Raw genomic sequence first — 16,496 nt, forward strand, 5'->3', positions numbered from 1 at the left:
GAAGGAACTTCTGATATTTCCACTTGTAAGCACCACTGCGGCCATTTCACACATCTCCAGTTCCTGTGTTGCAACACAGCCAGTGCCATCAAAGCAGTCCTCTCCATGCTTGGCCTTTTGGGGAACCATCTGATAGAACCTCTCTTTTTTCCCAGTTGTCCCTCTCTGTGTTCACCTAGAGTTGCCCACATTAAACTAATCATAGGATAGTTAGGGTTGGAAAGGACTTTAAGATCTAGTTCCAACCTCCCTAATGAAGGAGTTCCACCTCTATCTTTTTGTTTGTTGTTCTCTTCATGAATGCCCCCCAGCTTTCCAGCCCAAGTCAAAATGAGTGTGCATACAAAATGAAGGAATTTGGGTCTTGACTACTAATACACAGTTAGCATTGCTGGTCCTCATCAAGCTGTACAGCTCATTCCCCACCTGACACTGTTTTAACATAGCACACATACAGCCCGTCTGCTCACTCGGTGCTTTTCTCATATTAATATGCATATTATTAATATTCTCAACATACACCCCCTTGTTCCTTTTGGCCTCACAACAAACACTCAGTATGCCATCTATGGACCATAACTCCTTGGACATGTTGAGTCCCTAACCTGACTTTATTTCATGGTACAGCATCTTCATTCTCCCCCTCAGCCTACATGTATGTTGTCTGTAAAAAGCCCAATTCCTTCTTCAGCTTACTGCCAGAAACACCTGAACCAAGCCAACAAACTGAATTAACATTCAAACAATTTCCCACCAAGCACACATTCTCATACACACCTCCCTGTATCACACCTTCTGCCAAACTCCAAACAAAGTGTCCTGAACACTCTCATCTCAACCCCTCTCAACTATATCTCACACTGCTCTCTGGCTGTTATGCAAGGAACTGACTTGACACCCAACATCCAAAGAGTTCTAGCAGTCTTGGCTAATTTCTGGGATTTACTCCTCCTGGGTATCATGCACAAGCTGGATTCAACAGTTGCCATCAGTAGTGTTCCAGGAGCAAACCTCAATACCCCATCCACAGCACTATCCTGCACTACTCTCACATTCCCTGATAGAGCTAAATAAGTAGGTTTGGATTCCATCTAAGAAGAACTGCATCTAAATGCTCTAGAACTGCAAGTAAAACTTATTAAAATCTTGAAAACTATGGTAATTTGAAATTGCAAGAATAGCAAGATTGACTAGATCATACTCTTTTGGCCAAAGGAAGCCCATAATGCTTTTTTCCTTCCCACTGTTGCTGGCTGATGTGCTGAATTTGACTTTTCTTCTAGTCAAACCCTTAAGTAGAGGATTCATGTTTCTAACAGTGCAGTCCAAGAAGGAGATTCAATTTTTTCTACCTCTATTGATTGTGGTCTATCACCATCACTATTCTGGAGAGTGAGTCGTGCTACCCAAACATTTTGGTTTAGGTCCTCAGCTGTTTGAAATCTAGGACAAATAGAGTGGTGAGACTAAATATGAGAGCACCAACAAGATCTGCAACCTCTTCCCCCTGCCTTCAGGGGTTTGGCTGACTGCCTGTGCATTAGGCCAGCTCTGATGGGGTGCAGCTGTGTGACCTTGGATCAGACTGCTGAGAACTAGCCTAGACATGGAAAGTTCATCTAGGCCCTCTCAGCTGTGCCTTAGGAGCTGCCTTTAAGCTGTCTTTTTCTGAACTATACTGCATCTGTTTGTTGACTTCCTGCTTTAACCTTAGACCTGCCTCATTGTTGTGGATGTCTTGCAAGTGGTCATGGGGCTCACCCTTGTTCCTGCTGCTGGACCTTACTGTTCTGCTCTTGTTGTTCAGGTACTGTGGGACTGTATTTGTTGTCAATGTTAATACTGCCTTGCCCACTTTCCTGTGGCTTTCCTGGCTCACCTTCCAAAAGTAGCCACTTTTGCTGCTTTCTGATACTGAAAGTACTGTAGCACAAGTGTTGTCTCTGCTCACCAACTTCTCCAGCCAGTGGTATGTGCTTAATATTGAACAAGCCCTGAAACACTCAAACTATTTCATATGCCCATGGAAGTAACCTTCACTAGCCATCCTCTTTCCTCTGCTGGGAGAGTAGCAGGAAGAAGGGCTTAATGTGTAATTCCTCTTACATGTCCAACTGCTGTGGTTTTATTTCTACTTCTATGTTACATCTTTTACCTCCCTGAACCCATCTGCCTTGGGAGATCATTTTAAGAGACCTGTGTAGGAAGCAAAGACTCTGCTTCTAATTGGTGAAGAAGAGAGAGTATTTCCAGAGATCTAGAAGGGGGAGGGTAGAGTGCAAAAGAAAAGAGAGAACATTTATTTAGAAAACTTAATTTAAAGCACTTTAAAAACAAGGGGAGGCAAGAAGTTTTTTTTATGTTTTCCTGGTGCCTGAGAATCAGTTCAATATTTCAAACCTGCTGCTGTTTCAACATACCCAATTCCTTGGTGTTGGACAACAAACAAGTTCCTTCACTCTACAGGTTACAGACTGCTTCTAAGTTAACTCTGCAATCGCAAACCTATTCCTGTCCTTCAGTAGAGCTACCTGTCTGTCTGACTGACCCTCAGTCATATTGTGGTCATGGATTAATTCAACTGCTTCAAGTCTGAGCTTGTATGCTGATCTTGATTTACATCCCTTCATCTTTTCAATGGAAAATGAATCTGAGTAAGGTTAGAATAGGGGTGTTATTCTACTTCCTGGTCCTGCCAACATTCTGCTCATGGCTGCATTTGGAAGAACTAGATATTTCATTCAGATTAGGTTAGAATAGGGTGTCTGAAATCTGCCAAACACAAATATTTTCATTAATGCCCAATGTCCTTGGGTTATATTTTAAGTCCTTGATACTTTACTACAGTGCTTGAATAAAAACAAACAAACAAACCACCAACACACCAGCCCCCCACCCCCACCCTCCCCAACCAAAAAAAACCCTACAAACATGTAGATCTTAATGGAAGGTTCTCTGTAAACGTGCCAGATAGAATATGAGGTAATGAAGATGCTCCCTGTATCAGGACAGCCTTCTCTTGTGGAATTGGTGCATCGTAAAATGTGTAATTACTACAGTGCTGCAACTTTAAGGGAAAGTTACCAACTGAGAACACTTTAAAAAAAATACTGGTCACCACATACAGTGCCTTTGAAAAGCTTGCACATTAAGAAACTGGTGGGGTTTGTTGTTTTGTTATGAGATTTGTTTGGGTTTTTTTCCCCTCAGACAATGGCAAACTTACTTCTAATTGTTTGACTTGCTGTATGTTTCCTTCTTTGTCACTGCATTTTGAGTATCATGTCAAGAAAGGCAGGATAAGACTGGAGTGATTGTAACAGTTCTAACAATAGTTACAGATGCTCATGTTTTCTGGGCTAAATTTATTAATGAATTAAAAAACTAACTCGAACGCTAATAAATATGAAATCATAGTAGATACAAAAGAAATGAAATGAATACAACCTGCGCCAGTTGTGCAGGGTTTATTTGTAATTCTCCCTGATTTTTTTTTTTTTTTCTCTCATAGGGTTTTCCATTTAGCTTTGTAACCCTCAAATGCACAAGGCAGGGGGGGATGACATGGCTTCAGAATCCTGGGGAAACAGAGCATACTAGCATCCCCCAGTCCATTGAGTTTGCCTTATTTTATACCCATGAATGAACTGTAGACTTTCCCATTATTTTTACCCATCTATGTTCAAAAGCATTCTTATGTTATTCCAGAACAGCCACATTTTCTAAAAAGTACTCCAGTTGCTTACTGATCTCTTACTGAGATCTCTCTCTGACGACTGTTGTCCTTGCCTGCAATGCCACATCTGGGGACATCCTATTTTTCCAGATTATAGGAGTGGCTGCAATAGCCCTTTCATTCAAGTACATATTCACATATGAAGAAGCCAATTCCTGCTTTTTCATCTGAGTGTATTTTTGCAAGTAGCCTTTCTTGGAGGACAAAAAAGGTGTCTACATCATCAAGCTTGAGACCTGGAGTAGTGAGTACAATGTGTATTTTTACTGGAGCAGAGGAATTCCCTGTTTTAAGCCAGAAAGTTTTCTACACTGTTGTTGAACATTGAAACATACAGTGCTGTACAAACAGTTTTATAACAATGTTTGTTAGGTTCACCAGTTATTTGCAACTGTGTGGAGTTTTCTTTTTGGTTGGTTGGTTTTGGTTTTTAACTATCTGCTGCTTTTCAGAAACCCCAAGAAAATAACCAAGAATTTATTTCTGGTTTGGATTCACAAGGGCTTGAGAATGAATATTGCCAAGAATGTAAAGGTCCCCAAGATCTCAGTATAAAAACCACCCACTAAGTCACTATTGTTATGGGGTTTGCTTATTGTTCTCCACAAGCCAGTCACCCACAATTCACTTACTTCATTTGGGTGATATGTTTAAAGGGAATTTTCATAGGCTGAATTAATAGGACACATCCCCAGCATTTATTATTCAGCATGGCTTTTTCCTTTAGTTCTCCCAGCACTTCCCCAGTGTGAAACAGGCCAGTGGGTGTAGCTGCAAGAGCTTTTCTCCAGCTGTGTGAGCATGCCTGGCCTGATAATTGTTCTATTTGAATCAGTATCAAGTACCGTCATGCATTTTGCATATCATATTAGATCTCTGGTAATCAAGTTCCTCCTGTTGTTGTTAAACTGTGTAGGTATAAGCAGAAGTAATGAGGTATCTCTTTGCAACTCCTCTCTTGGATGAGATGGATTCCTCCTTTTTTCCAGAACTGGATCTGAAAGCTTTTACCAGATACTAAACATGTTCTATGTTGGTCTCCTTCATATTTACAAAAGTACCCTTTCCAGTTATTTTTTCCTTGTAGTGGTATTTACATAATTGCATCAGTAAGCTTTTATTGTTGCTAATGTAAAAAATCTGTTTACCTTACCTTTCAAAATCATCACAAAACAGTTTTCCAACATGCACATTAGAAGCAGAAGGGTATCAATAAAGCTCACAGCAGTCCATCTCCTCACTGAAGCTGTTTCTTTCTTACTGGTGTTGCCAAGCAGCTAGCCACTGAATTTTGGCTCGAGGAGCATGGTTCTCTTCCTCTCTGATCATCTTCCCAACTGCCCACTGAGCTGTGAGGTTAAGAAGTACTATAGAAGCTCATGCAGGGAGCCCCTCTTTCAAAAAAGTAGGTTGTTTTTAGCTTGGTGGTTTGTGGTGGTGATGATGCTGTTGTTATTGTTATTAAAGTAGGAATATTCTGACCTCTCTCTTTTGGGTCTTAGTTGTAAGTGAGACAGATAAACAACTGGAACAACACTGTCCTTACTTGTTTCCTTGACTGCCTTGTTCCCTCTGCGGGCTAGTAAGTATTACTGTGACTTCCTAAAGGTGACTTCTTGGATCCATATGTTCTCTCTGCAGCTTTTCTTTGAGCAAAGCATTTCTGCTGCTCTGTAATGAAAACTCTTCTGCCAAATGGCAGATAGATTGTTAATCCTCTTGGTGCTTTTCCTTGTTTTGACACTGAAAAATTTCAACTGCTTTTTTCAATAGATACTTTGTAGTTACTCTGCTGACAAACATTATACCAACATTATATCTTCATGGGCTGTTTTTGAGAAAGCAGTATAGTACAGACTGATTATTTCATTTTATCAGACAAAGAATATAAAGTTTTCTTTTCTCCTTTTTCTTTTTCTTTTTACAAGATAATACCAGTATTTAATAGTTGATTCAAATACACAATTCAGAGTATCTCACCGAGACAACCTCATGACATGATCACAGCAGTCATTTCTGGCTTTTAGTATCTATGAATTCAGTTTTGGCTTTGTAACTAGTCTGAAGTCTGCTTATTTTTGTGAGTCTCCAGCTCATCAGTGGTGTGAGTTGTGAGTCAGTTCAAAACCTGAGCTTCCAGGAGTGCAGGAGTTTTGTCAGAACAGGACTCTCAGTGCGGTCTGGAATGGCACAAAGCAAGTAGAGATGATCTGGGATTAGCACTAAGTATTCAAGCTGATTCTGAGCCGAACTGCTATGTAGAAATACTGGTTCAGCTCTGCATGTGTTCCAGCTTAATTCGGGTTTAGTGAGAATGCTACTGTACATACTTATCTCAGAACAAGAATCTATACACTTCATACACTTGAGTTACCCCTCTGACTTAATAAATCAACCAACATTGACCTTGGACTGTTTCTTACAGGCATACAAATTAATGATGGAACTGTTTGGTTTTTTTTATTGATGACTTATGTTTACAAAAAATATACACAAATTACTACTTGACTGAACATAAGAAAATTGAATAACAGGGGAGTGTTTTCTCATAGTTAAAAGTCCTCTTGCAAATGGATTTGGAATACCTTCTTCTCTTTCACTGAATTGCATTGTGGGGGCTTCTTGAGAAACTGCTTGAAGAATTTTTGTGTTCTATTGCATCTCTGAGACAATATCTAACTAAACAATTCTAACAATATAGGACTGTGTCAGAACTAAAGTCCAGTATCCTGCTTCAAAAAGCAGGCAATGACAAATATGTAGAGAACACTAATAATATAGTAAGCATATAGTGTTATTTTCCTAGCATAGTCTTCCAACAATTTGTGTCTTGAACCTTCAAAGCCCAAAGTGACATGTTTGCATTTTATAGCCTTAGATAAGTGTTTCCAAACTCTTTTAGCACACAGGGTACCCTGTTGCAAGTAGTTCCTTAGTTCAGCTATGTGGTATAGAGAAGTACCTCCTTATAACAGATCATCTATCTGCCTGTTCCAGCTGAAGCCAATAATGTTTGTGTTGAAATAGCTGGTGAAGAAGGATCAATCCCCATTCCCCCCTTTCATGTTACTGCTGATTTTGCAGGTGTCCATCATTCTACCTCAGCTGTTCCTTTTCTAGGCTGAGGACTATTTATTTGCTGCTTTTGCAGAAGCTGCTTCATACCCTCAGTCAACTCTGTTCTTTTTGCAGTCTTTCTGAGTGTGTGTATATATGTGTGTGTATATATGTATGCGTATATATATACTAGAGAATACACAGAATCATATCTCTGTATCTCATTTTCAAGAGTGGGGCACAAAGTGCAATGGAGGGCCAGAGCTGCATGCAGTATTGGTCATGTGGATTTACCATACAGGTATTTTGTAGCATAATATATTTTTTATTTTGTTCTTTTTAGCAATCATTACTAATATTAAGTTTACTTTTTAACCATAATTGAAAATCAAGCTGATGTTTTTCTAGAGGTATTATGAACTTGTGCCTTTTAGTACCAAACAGTTCAAGCGCCCAAGGTGTATGTGTTCTTGGGATTGTTTTTCCCTAGTGCATCATTTGACGTCTATTTGAACTTCTTTTTCTGCACTCTGTGAGGTCCTTCAGTGATTTTGGTTTGTTTTTTTTTTTTTTTTTTTTTTAGTTCAGCATCATAACTGTTAAGCAAATCTTTTGGTCTTGACAGGAAATTGCACCTCACTAAGGCCCTTTTCCAGATCTTTCACAGTTGTGTTGAACAGAATAAATCTCAGTGCAAAGAACAAAAGATGTCCTAGCTCAAGAGCCCAGTGGGATTTGCTAGTTAAATTGTTTCACACTGAAAATTTACTTTTCACTCTTAATTTCCTAAACAACTGCCCTGTGTGACAGGATTTTAATCTAATGGCAACTTAGTTTCAAGAGGTTCTAATAAGGGACACTCTCAAAAACCTCTGGAAACCCTTGTAATCTTATGAACTGAATCTCTGGTGTGGGTGTTTGACTTCATTAAATAGGGCTACTAGGTCTGCATGGCATGACTTTCTGTAAAACCTGTGTCGGGTCCTCCCCAGTATGTCCTCCCCATGAACACTGGGGTTTAGTTGGATGTGGGGGTGTTTTAGTGGTTTGCTTGGTATTTTTTTTTCCACTTTGCTTCATAATTCGTGCTGGATTTACAGGTTTGCAGTTTTCTTCGATCTGTTAACGCCTGTCTTAAAAATTGGCATTGCGGTAGGCACCTGCCATATGAGGTTTATAGCAAGAGACTTGCTATTGAAGCTAGTTCATGTCTGAATTATAACACCAAGGTGAAAAAAAAGTCCTGGAGACATGTTAGTATTAATCATTTGGTCTATAGCTTAATTTTCTGCTCTTCAGGGTGAAGCAGGACCTCCAATGTCTCCCTTTGTCAAATAAAAATGGGGTTTGGTACAGAAATCTTCTCAAGTTCTTTTGCACTGACATAGATGGGGGAAAAAAAAAACACCAAAAACCAAACCCCAAAATAGACTTTTCTGCAATGGTTGTATAGTCTCTGAGTAATCTCTTTAATGTTGATGCGTCTCATTGCCAGATTCTCTGGCATGCTTCCTTTTTCTCAGGTATTTGGAAAAAGTATTTACTGGCTTTCCTACTTGTAGCAAGCTGTTCCTAAGAGTATTTTTTACCCTCTTCACTCTGTTTTTTTTCACATGTAACTAGCAATAGTTTACAATTCTGTTTTACCCTGTACTCCTCTCTTGGGCAGAGTTTCAATTATCTGAAGAGTGCCTTTTTTTTTTTTTTTTTTTTTCTAGTAACTCCCATTGCCATGCTGTTGAGTCATGCCACCTCTCTTTTCCAGGATGGGCTCTTTTTGAAACCTCTCTGTACCCAGAATGTAGATTTTTAACCCTTTTTGCTTGTGATCCATGTTCCAAATAGTGATTATTTTCATTTCTAAAGTTGCAGTAGCCAGCCTGAGTGATACCTAACTGTTTCCCACTGAGGGACAGTGGAGGCTTTTGCTTCAAACATCTCCTGTTGTCTGTTTCCTGCTTGAGCTATTTTGTGATCAGGGAACCCTCCTTGGGTTTTCACTGAGCCTGATGGGCAGTGTTAAGTGTCTGTTCAGCTGCTGCAGGGGAGCAGCTATCTCACAGATAGGCAGGAATGCAGCTAATAACATTTTGCAGTTATGCTGGCTGGGGGTTGAAACAGTATCATGCTAGGTAGGTGTGGGCTGAGGTGCTCAGTGCCTTCCTTGTCTTGGTCTTCACTGACAAGATGTCCCCAGGCCTTTGTGCCTGCAGGCAGGGATTACCAGTAGTGGCGGATGATTGAGTTGGCAGTTACTGAGAAAGTCTGACAGCTACAGTCTGGGGGAACTAGACAGAATGACCCAAGTGTGCTGAGAGGGGTCATGGAGATCAGGGCAGATCCCTGATGAATGGGGAAAGGCTGAGGTTACACCCATCTAGAAAAAAAACTGGGGAGGATGACTGCAAGGCAGTAACCTTCAATTTGTTTTCTGAGGAAAACCATGGACTAAGTCTTCTTGAATGCCTCTTTCTGGCACAGGAAGGAGGTGTTTGGTAATAGCCAACACAGATTAATCTCAGGTAAATCATGTGTGACCAACCTCAGTGCCTTCTAGTGATAAGGTGACTAGCTCTGTAGATGAGGGAAGAGCAATGAATGTCATTTACCTTGATTTGTGCAAGGTTTTTGATGATCTGTTACTATACAGTTGTACCTAGGTTGGGACATCATGGGGAAGAGAGATAGTATGGTGGTGAAGGGCTGGAGCACTTCCAGAGGTGGAAAGGCTGAGGGACTGGCCTTCATCTTTCCTAACCTCTCTATTGAAGTGCCTAGTCAGGGCAAGAGACAGTTATCTTGAACTGAAGCAGGGCAGGCTGCTACTTAATAGAAGGCGTGGGAGGGGAATTAGTTTCTCCCATCAGGCCAAATCTTTGCAGACTTTTAAGATCCAGATGATGCCCTGAGAAAACTGGTATGAATTCAGTGCTAACTCTGTTCTGAGTAGGAGGCTGGACTGGAGCCTGAGAACCCTTCCAAAATGAATTTTTATGCGCCAGCTTGTATATGCCATGTAATCCAAGAATTTCCATTCTTGGAGATTCTTCTTCAGAATTACCCTTGTGCTGTGTATAGGGCCATGCTTGTGTCCTCCTTTGTGCTTAGTGTTGTGCATGTAAGGCAATATTCACCTAGGGCTAGCTCAGTTCTTTTCCACTGACTTATTTCTTGGTCGTCAGCAGCTGAAGTGGGCTACAGGGATAACAAATGATCTGCTATATACAGACGGCTGCTTTTGCAGAGCAGGCAACTGCCTGGGAAGCGATGACATCAGATCTCTGGATTGCGGATACGCTGCAGCTAGGTCACTTGGTCTGCGCAAATGTGTATTCCCCAAACACCCTAATCCTCTCCCTTTTTATGGAGGTCTTTATTTTCTTCATCCTTGTGAAAGTGTGATGTGACGAGAGCCAGACTGCCCGTTAATAGGGGGAGAATTGGTGCCCATGTATCACAGGGACAGTGTTTTCATAAGAAATACTTTCTAGCACTCAGAACAAAGAGAGGGCAGCTAATCTTTAAACGCTTTTGCTTGGCGGCTCCATTTCTGAAAAGCCAGTTTTCCAAAGTCCCGGTGGTTTTCCGGAAGCCAAAACAGTATGTCCGCAAAAGAGGAAAAGGAGGCCGGGAAGAGACGATGCATTTTCACATTGCTCTGTCGGAAAGCTTCCCTGCGCAAAGACAAAAGCGATTAACAATTCGGCTGAGGAAAACCCGGCCTGCCCGTCAGGCAGCGGTCTGCTTGCGGCAGCGCCCGGCTACTGGCTACCCCTTTAAGGGCCTCCCGGCCCGGAAGCACCGCACTTGCTGGTACCCCCGAGCCGTCCCTAGGCCCGTCGTCCCTGGGAACGCCGCGCCGGCTCCCGGGGCAGCGAGGCCGGGCCCGCGCAGGGACAAGTGCAGGCTCCGGGCCAGGCCCCCGCGGTCGCGCGCAGGCGCTGCCGTGGCTGGTGCGCGACATGGCGGCGGTGCTCGTGTTGCGGCGGGCGGCGGGGTCTCGGGCGCTCTGCCTGTGCCGGGCCGCCTCGGGGGGCCGCCCGCCCTCCGTGCCCGAGCGGATAGAGGAGAAGCGCCGCGCCGCGCTGCTTGGGGGCGGCCAGGCCCGCATCGACGCTCAGCACAAGCGGGTGAGCTGTGGACGGCGGGGAGAACAGCCCCTTCCCCGCTGCACTCCCCCCTCCCGGCCGGGGCGCTGGCACGGCCGTCCAGCCGCCGGGCTCAATAGCGGGGCGTCTCCGCTTCGCGGCAGGCACGGTCGGGATGGGATGGGATGGGTAGTCGTAGCGAACGCCGACCCTCCCGGGTAGGCAGGGAGCGGTGCTGTGCCGCGGGCAGGGCTCAAACGGCCTCCCGCGGTCAGAGGCGGAAAACGCTCGAGTCTTAAAATCACAGAATGGTTTGGGTTGGAAAGGACCTTAAGGTCATATAGTTCCAATCCTCTGCCATGGGCAGGAACAGCTTCCACTAGCCCAGGTTGCTCAAGTCCTCGTAACCACGGGCGGCTTTGCTTGTCAATTGCAGAGGCATTTTTTTTTGCAGTGGAGTTATACTGAAGTTATATTAGAGACAGCATTACCTGTTATTCGAGGCAGGAAAAAAAATTAATTTATCTCAGCTTTGTAACCGAGATTGGCTATAATGTGTGTGTATGAGGGGTACTGCCTAACATATGGCAAGTTCTAGGTTGCTTAATACTTTGTTGGGCTTGGAGGCATACTGTGCAGTGCAGTGTCATCTTTTACACTGCTGTTGCAAATCTAAGCTGGTCAAAGACAAATGGAAATAAGGCAGAGAAAAAGGCAGATGGGAAGGGTGAGAACAGCTGGATTTTTAGTCTCATGTTTCTATTATTAAAATTTTAGGCAGTACTGAAGTGGGTGACAATGTAGTTTTCCTGTTTTTGTGTGTTTCTTGCTGGGATGTCTTTTAATTTTAGTGGAAGGACCTAGTGGTACTATGATGGTTTGTAGGCATCGAGAAGATGGGGATAGCTGTTTGTGTGAAGGCTGCATGAATGATCAGTTTGCCTATTATAACTTTGTTTCCTGCGGCTATACAGCATCTGAACATTCATAGGCTCACTGAGTTAAGTTTAGGATACTGACAGAATCACAGAATGGTTTGGGTTGTAAGGACTTTAAGATCGTCTAGTTCCAGCCCCTTGCCATGGGCAGGGATGCCTTGCAGTAGATCATTATGCAATTATTTCTGCATCTTGGGGTGCCTCAAACATCTTATGTTTTATGTAAACTAAATCTCTGGCTTATGTTAGTCTTTGCTGCATTTGTTGATTTTCATGGACTTTCTGACTTCGTGGTCAGAAGTTTTGTAGAGAAGCCAAGCTATGTTTTAATGTCATGTTGAGATAGGGTTATACCATCCCTTAAAGAAGATAACCCAGCTGCCCTGAGCTTTGTAGACAGATGCTTACCTGGGCTGGACAGAACACATTTGTTTGGAAGGTTAAGATAAAAAGAACTTTGCGGTCCTTTATTCCTGCATGGCATCATTATTACTGAGCAAGGGACAATGCGTGTCTTGTCAGTTGATAACTTTCATGGATCTTACTCTACTTTTGCTCATACCAGTGTCCAACAGAAGAAAAAAACAAAAAACGAACCAAAAGGATTTTGTCAGAATTTTCCCTTTTCCTGTCATTTGCTGCAGTCAGATATAGAGCATAGTGAATTGAGCTTTGAACTGTTGGTAAGGATTGGTTTAGCTGTGGAAGAGTTCCATGTTTAAGAATAGAACAAAGACCTTAATAGTGGCATTTAAATGTGTAGGCAAAAATAGCTGTGATGCTATTAGATCTTGTTGAAAAGACTCTGGTATGGTTTCCTTTATCTTGTGGTAGTGCTGCTCCAGTAGTCAGCCTTTTCAAAGTGTGGCTTGCATGATGTTTGTTTTTAATGGGCCAAATGTAGCAAATGAAGTGAAGCCATGTTTGATTAAACTATATCTGCTGGTGGTCAGTAAACTGAGCCAGAACCACCTCATGGCTGTAGTAACTGTTGTTTGTTTTGTTTCAGGGAAAGCTGACAGCAAGGGAACGAATTCTTTTGCTGTTGGACCCCGACACTTTTGATGAATATGATATGTTTGTGGAACACAGATGTTCTGATTTTGGGATGGACTCTAGTAAGAATAAGGTAATTTTACTTCATATAACTCTTACTTCTTTGTCCTCTGTTCTTCAGCCATTTAGCCAGCCAGCTGGTTGATGGAAAATAGGCTGTTCTGTTCACATGTAATCTCTTTTAATTGTTTTATTTTTTGTTTTCCAACTTGTCTTTTATTACTCTCAGTTTCCATTTAAGAGCTTACCTGGTTTACTTTTCCATTGTCTAAACTTGATACTTTTTTTTTTTTTTTTAAGGTCAGATACCTCTAGGATATTGCCTTAATTTGTATTTTAAATAATAGAGGAAGCTGCAGAGCTTTGATGTTAAAACTTTGTTAATCAAGATGGGTATGAAGAGCAAACATAGGTAGATACTTCTGCCTCCCTGCAGGTGACATCCAAGTTATAGAATGAAATAACTCAGATCTAGCCAAACTAGAGAGTAATAAAATCCTTTAGGGCCTTAAAATCTGCTGTGTTAGGAATTTCAAGCATTCATACTAGTCTGTTAGCAAGTCTGAGAACTGCGTAGCAAACTTCTGCACTTTTCAGGTACACAGCTGTGTATCATAAATTGAAATGGTACCTGAGGCTCATCACATAGAGGGAAAATTTACGGCTCCCTAAAGTCTCTCACTGTAACATTGATGCCTGATAAATTACTACATGGGAAAAGTATTTTGTTGTGATTTAGTACAGAAAGGACAATGAACGTGCTGGGATGTGTGGGTGTGCCTGGTCAGTGTGAATCTTCCTGTAGCAAAACGTCCTATTTGCTGTGGAGTGTTCTGTTTTGGTGTGTGGTGAGAACCTGCTCTGTATGTGCCACTGCCCCATGCTGCATATAATGACTGCAAGTTCCATTTATATGGCTATTAAACTAGTTCATCAGTTTTCAGTCCTTCAAGTCGCAGGGCTGCATCCTATAGATGAGGGAGGATTCAGCAGGCTTCCACCATGAGCAGCTGGAGCATTGGGAACTGGCAAAGGTCTAGAATTTGGTGGTGGTTTAGTAGCCAGGAGTCTGATGGGACTTGGTGTTAGGAAGGATGTCATGTTAGACCTTCTCTCAGGGAGCATAGGAGCAAACTTCTTTAAGTACTTTCTTCTCCTCTGTTCCCTAGCAAACTCAAATAACTGCAGTGTTGCCTCTCATCATGCTACTCAGCACTGCATCCCACAATGATGATAACAAATGGCTGTTTCTGAAGAGATGAGGAGTGACTGAGTCCTGAAAGTTGACAAGAGGGTTAATTTTTTCCTTGTCCTTCAGAATTTACCTTTCGGTGAGCTGCATATTGTGTTTACAGAGTAGGGTTTCACAACAGATGTCCTAACTGTGGCCAGTGAGCTGGAATATTAGTTTAGCATTTAATTTCTCAGAGTTCCTGGAACTTTCTGAAGGTAGGGTAAGACCTGTACTTACACTCAGGCCACTCTGGCAGGCTGCTTGGGCTTTTAGGAGTCATCTGCATGAGACAGCATCTGGAACTACAGGTGTGTTTCCTGCTGTTCTATGTGCTAAGAACTATGGGTTGGTAGCAGTGCTGTCTGTGCAGCCTGAGAGAACTCCCCAGACTTGTATGACTTTTCTGAATACAGATCACCTTGAGCATAAATATTCTTTTAAATACCAAACAGTAAGAAGCATTTAAATATTTGGAATTCCTTTGTGACAGCCCAAAAAGTTCCTTCTCTACTGTTGTCTTGAAAGATTTCTGTGTATTTCCTTTTCTGAAAAGTGAAACAAAGGTAAGAGATCTTAAGATTTACAGGCTCCATTTCCTCTTCCAGCTCTTTATTCTTCCCTTATTTACAGGATGGCAAATGGAACAGGTCAGGTTGAAGTGTTTTTGACCTTTCAGAGGTTTTTTCCCCCCCTGCATCAACACCTCAAGAAAGGTTTGTGTTCTGTGTCCATTCTGTAAAAAAACATCAGTTGGTTCTGATAAAAAGTACATCCTGTCTCTAAGGACATGAATTTGCTTTAACTCCAGATGTGCTGAAATTCAAGAGGGAACTGTGAAGTTCGGTAATCTTAACACTTAATACACAAATAATACTTGTAACACGTAAGGCCAGTCCTCTCTGAGAATCAGCCTTTACTTTGACTTGGTATTCAGTATAACTCTGTGGGGTTTTTAGTGGATGTTGTCACTGCTTTGATTTTTTTTTTTTTTTTTCTAATTTTACTTTTAATGAATTTGGTTTTTTTTTTATGCAGTATCCTGGAGACAGTGTGGTGACTGGCCGGGGACGGATTAATGGGAGACTGGCTTATGTTTTCAGTCAGGTATGCTTTTACTTGTTGTTTTGGTTTGGGTTTTTTTGTTTGTTGTTTTTGTTTTTTTTTTAAATAACATGAACTCAAATATTGTGAATTTATTCCAAAGGATCAGTGTGGCCAGGTAATAATGTACCTGTTTACCTTCTAGCAGTAAGTGCAAGTTAGATGTAACGTCCTGTGGGAGGAAGCAGGGCACCTTCAGACAAGAAGCAGCAGCAAAAAAAGCATTTCTAAAACTTTTGTTGAGTGATAGAAGTAGTTGTGATGAAGGCGAGGTGAAAATATGAAAGAATGCAAAGCCAGTGGGAATGTTTTGAAAAGACAAAGCGTTATTACTTCATTAGATATTGATATGCTGAGAGACTGGAGGAGTCCTCCAGAACCCGCAGTTTTGATAACCAAGAAGTGAATTAATGGGGAAGTCAGCGACTGAGCACTGTGTGCTTAAATCAACTTCAAGCTTTGACTCTGTCCCTCCAGTTGGATGTGTGTGGATGAGCTCCTGCAGGCATGTGGAGACCTGTAAGTGTCAGTGGAAGGCTTTGCAAGTTCTAAGAACTGTCTTCTGGGTTTCACACTGCAGAATGGGGGCTGTTTGCTGGAGATGGCAACTGGAATTGCAAGGAGTGGAATTCATGACAGAAGGCACTTGAGCAACCTTGAATTGTTTCTCAGGTTCAAACTCTGAATAGTCGAAGAGACTGTGATAGATAGTATATAAATAGAAACACAAAGTATCCTTTTAATGTTAAGATATGCTTTTTATGTTTCAATAAAAATATTTTAAAGGAATCATCATAAGTAAGTTATTTGTTTTGGTTCATCTTAACACTGTGAAAGAGAGGCTTTCTTTCAGATCATGGTAACTGCTGCTCTGTTCTGGGCCACAAAGTAGCCTTTGTTCAATTTGCTCTCATGGCTAAAATGATTGCTTCTGTGTGACCTTGGAGAAAGTCATACACCCTACTTTTTTTTTCTTGGATATGTAGTTCTTCTGAGGAAGGGCACTGTTATGTGGGCCTGAACATAAGACGGGAACTGAACACAGACCTAAATTTTAGAAGAACACAAGTAGAGGGCAGTTTTTATATTAAAAGAATTTAAATGTGCCCCTTCATGATACACCGCTCATATTTATATTTCAAGACCTTTTACCCCCTCCAAATTGAGATGCCATCTAAGATGTTCCTTCCTTTTTGGATTAACTGCTACTTGTTGTCCACACAGTTTTTAGAGCTTATCTGAGAGTAAGACTTGGTGGGAATACATCAGAGAAACTCACCACAAGT

General features: G+C 41.8%; 1 protein-coding gene across 4 annotated transcripts in view; it reads left to right on the plus strand.

Moving 5' to 3' along the window:
- The first annotated feature begins 1,689 nt into the window (after positions 1 to 1,689).
- The window catches only part of PCCB (propionyl-CoA carboxylase subunit beta), a 34,569-nt gene continuing 19,762 nt past the window's right edge, over positions 1,690 to 16,496 (plus strand). Inside the window, exons 1-3 of one of the 4 annotated variants that reach the window (XM_062606579.1) lie at positions 1,690 to 1,807; positions 12,829 to 12,948; positions 15,145 to 15,213. In XM_062606579.1, the coding sequence (XP_062462563.1) occupies positions 1,751 to 1,807; positions 12,829 to 12,948; positions 15,145 to 15,213 (246 nt within the window). In that variant the 5' untranslated portion in view covers positions 1,690 to 1,750. Of the gene's footprint in view, positions 1,808 to 7,028; positions 7,095 to 10,723; positions 10,924 to 12,828; positions 12,949 to 15,144; positions 15,214 to 16,496 lie in introns of those variants that run through there. The other 3 variants (XM_062606580.1, XM_062606578.1, XM_062606581.1) reach the window with 3 other exon arrangements.

The sequence above is a fragment of the Pezoporus occidentalis genome, unplaced genomic scaffold (genome assembly GCF_034315485.1).
Source record: "Pezoporus occidentalis ecotype Australia unplaced genomic scaffold, CSIRO_AGI_Poc_V1 ctg97, whole genome shotgun sequence".
Taxonomy (NCBI): Eukaryota; Metazoa; Chordata; class Aves; order Psittaciformes; family Psittacidae; genus Pezoporus; species Pezoporus occidentalis.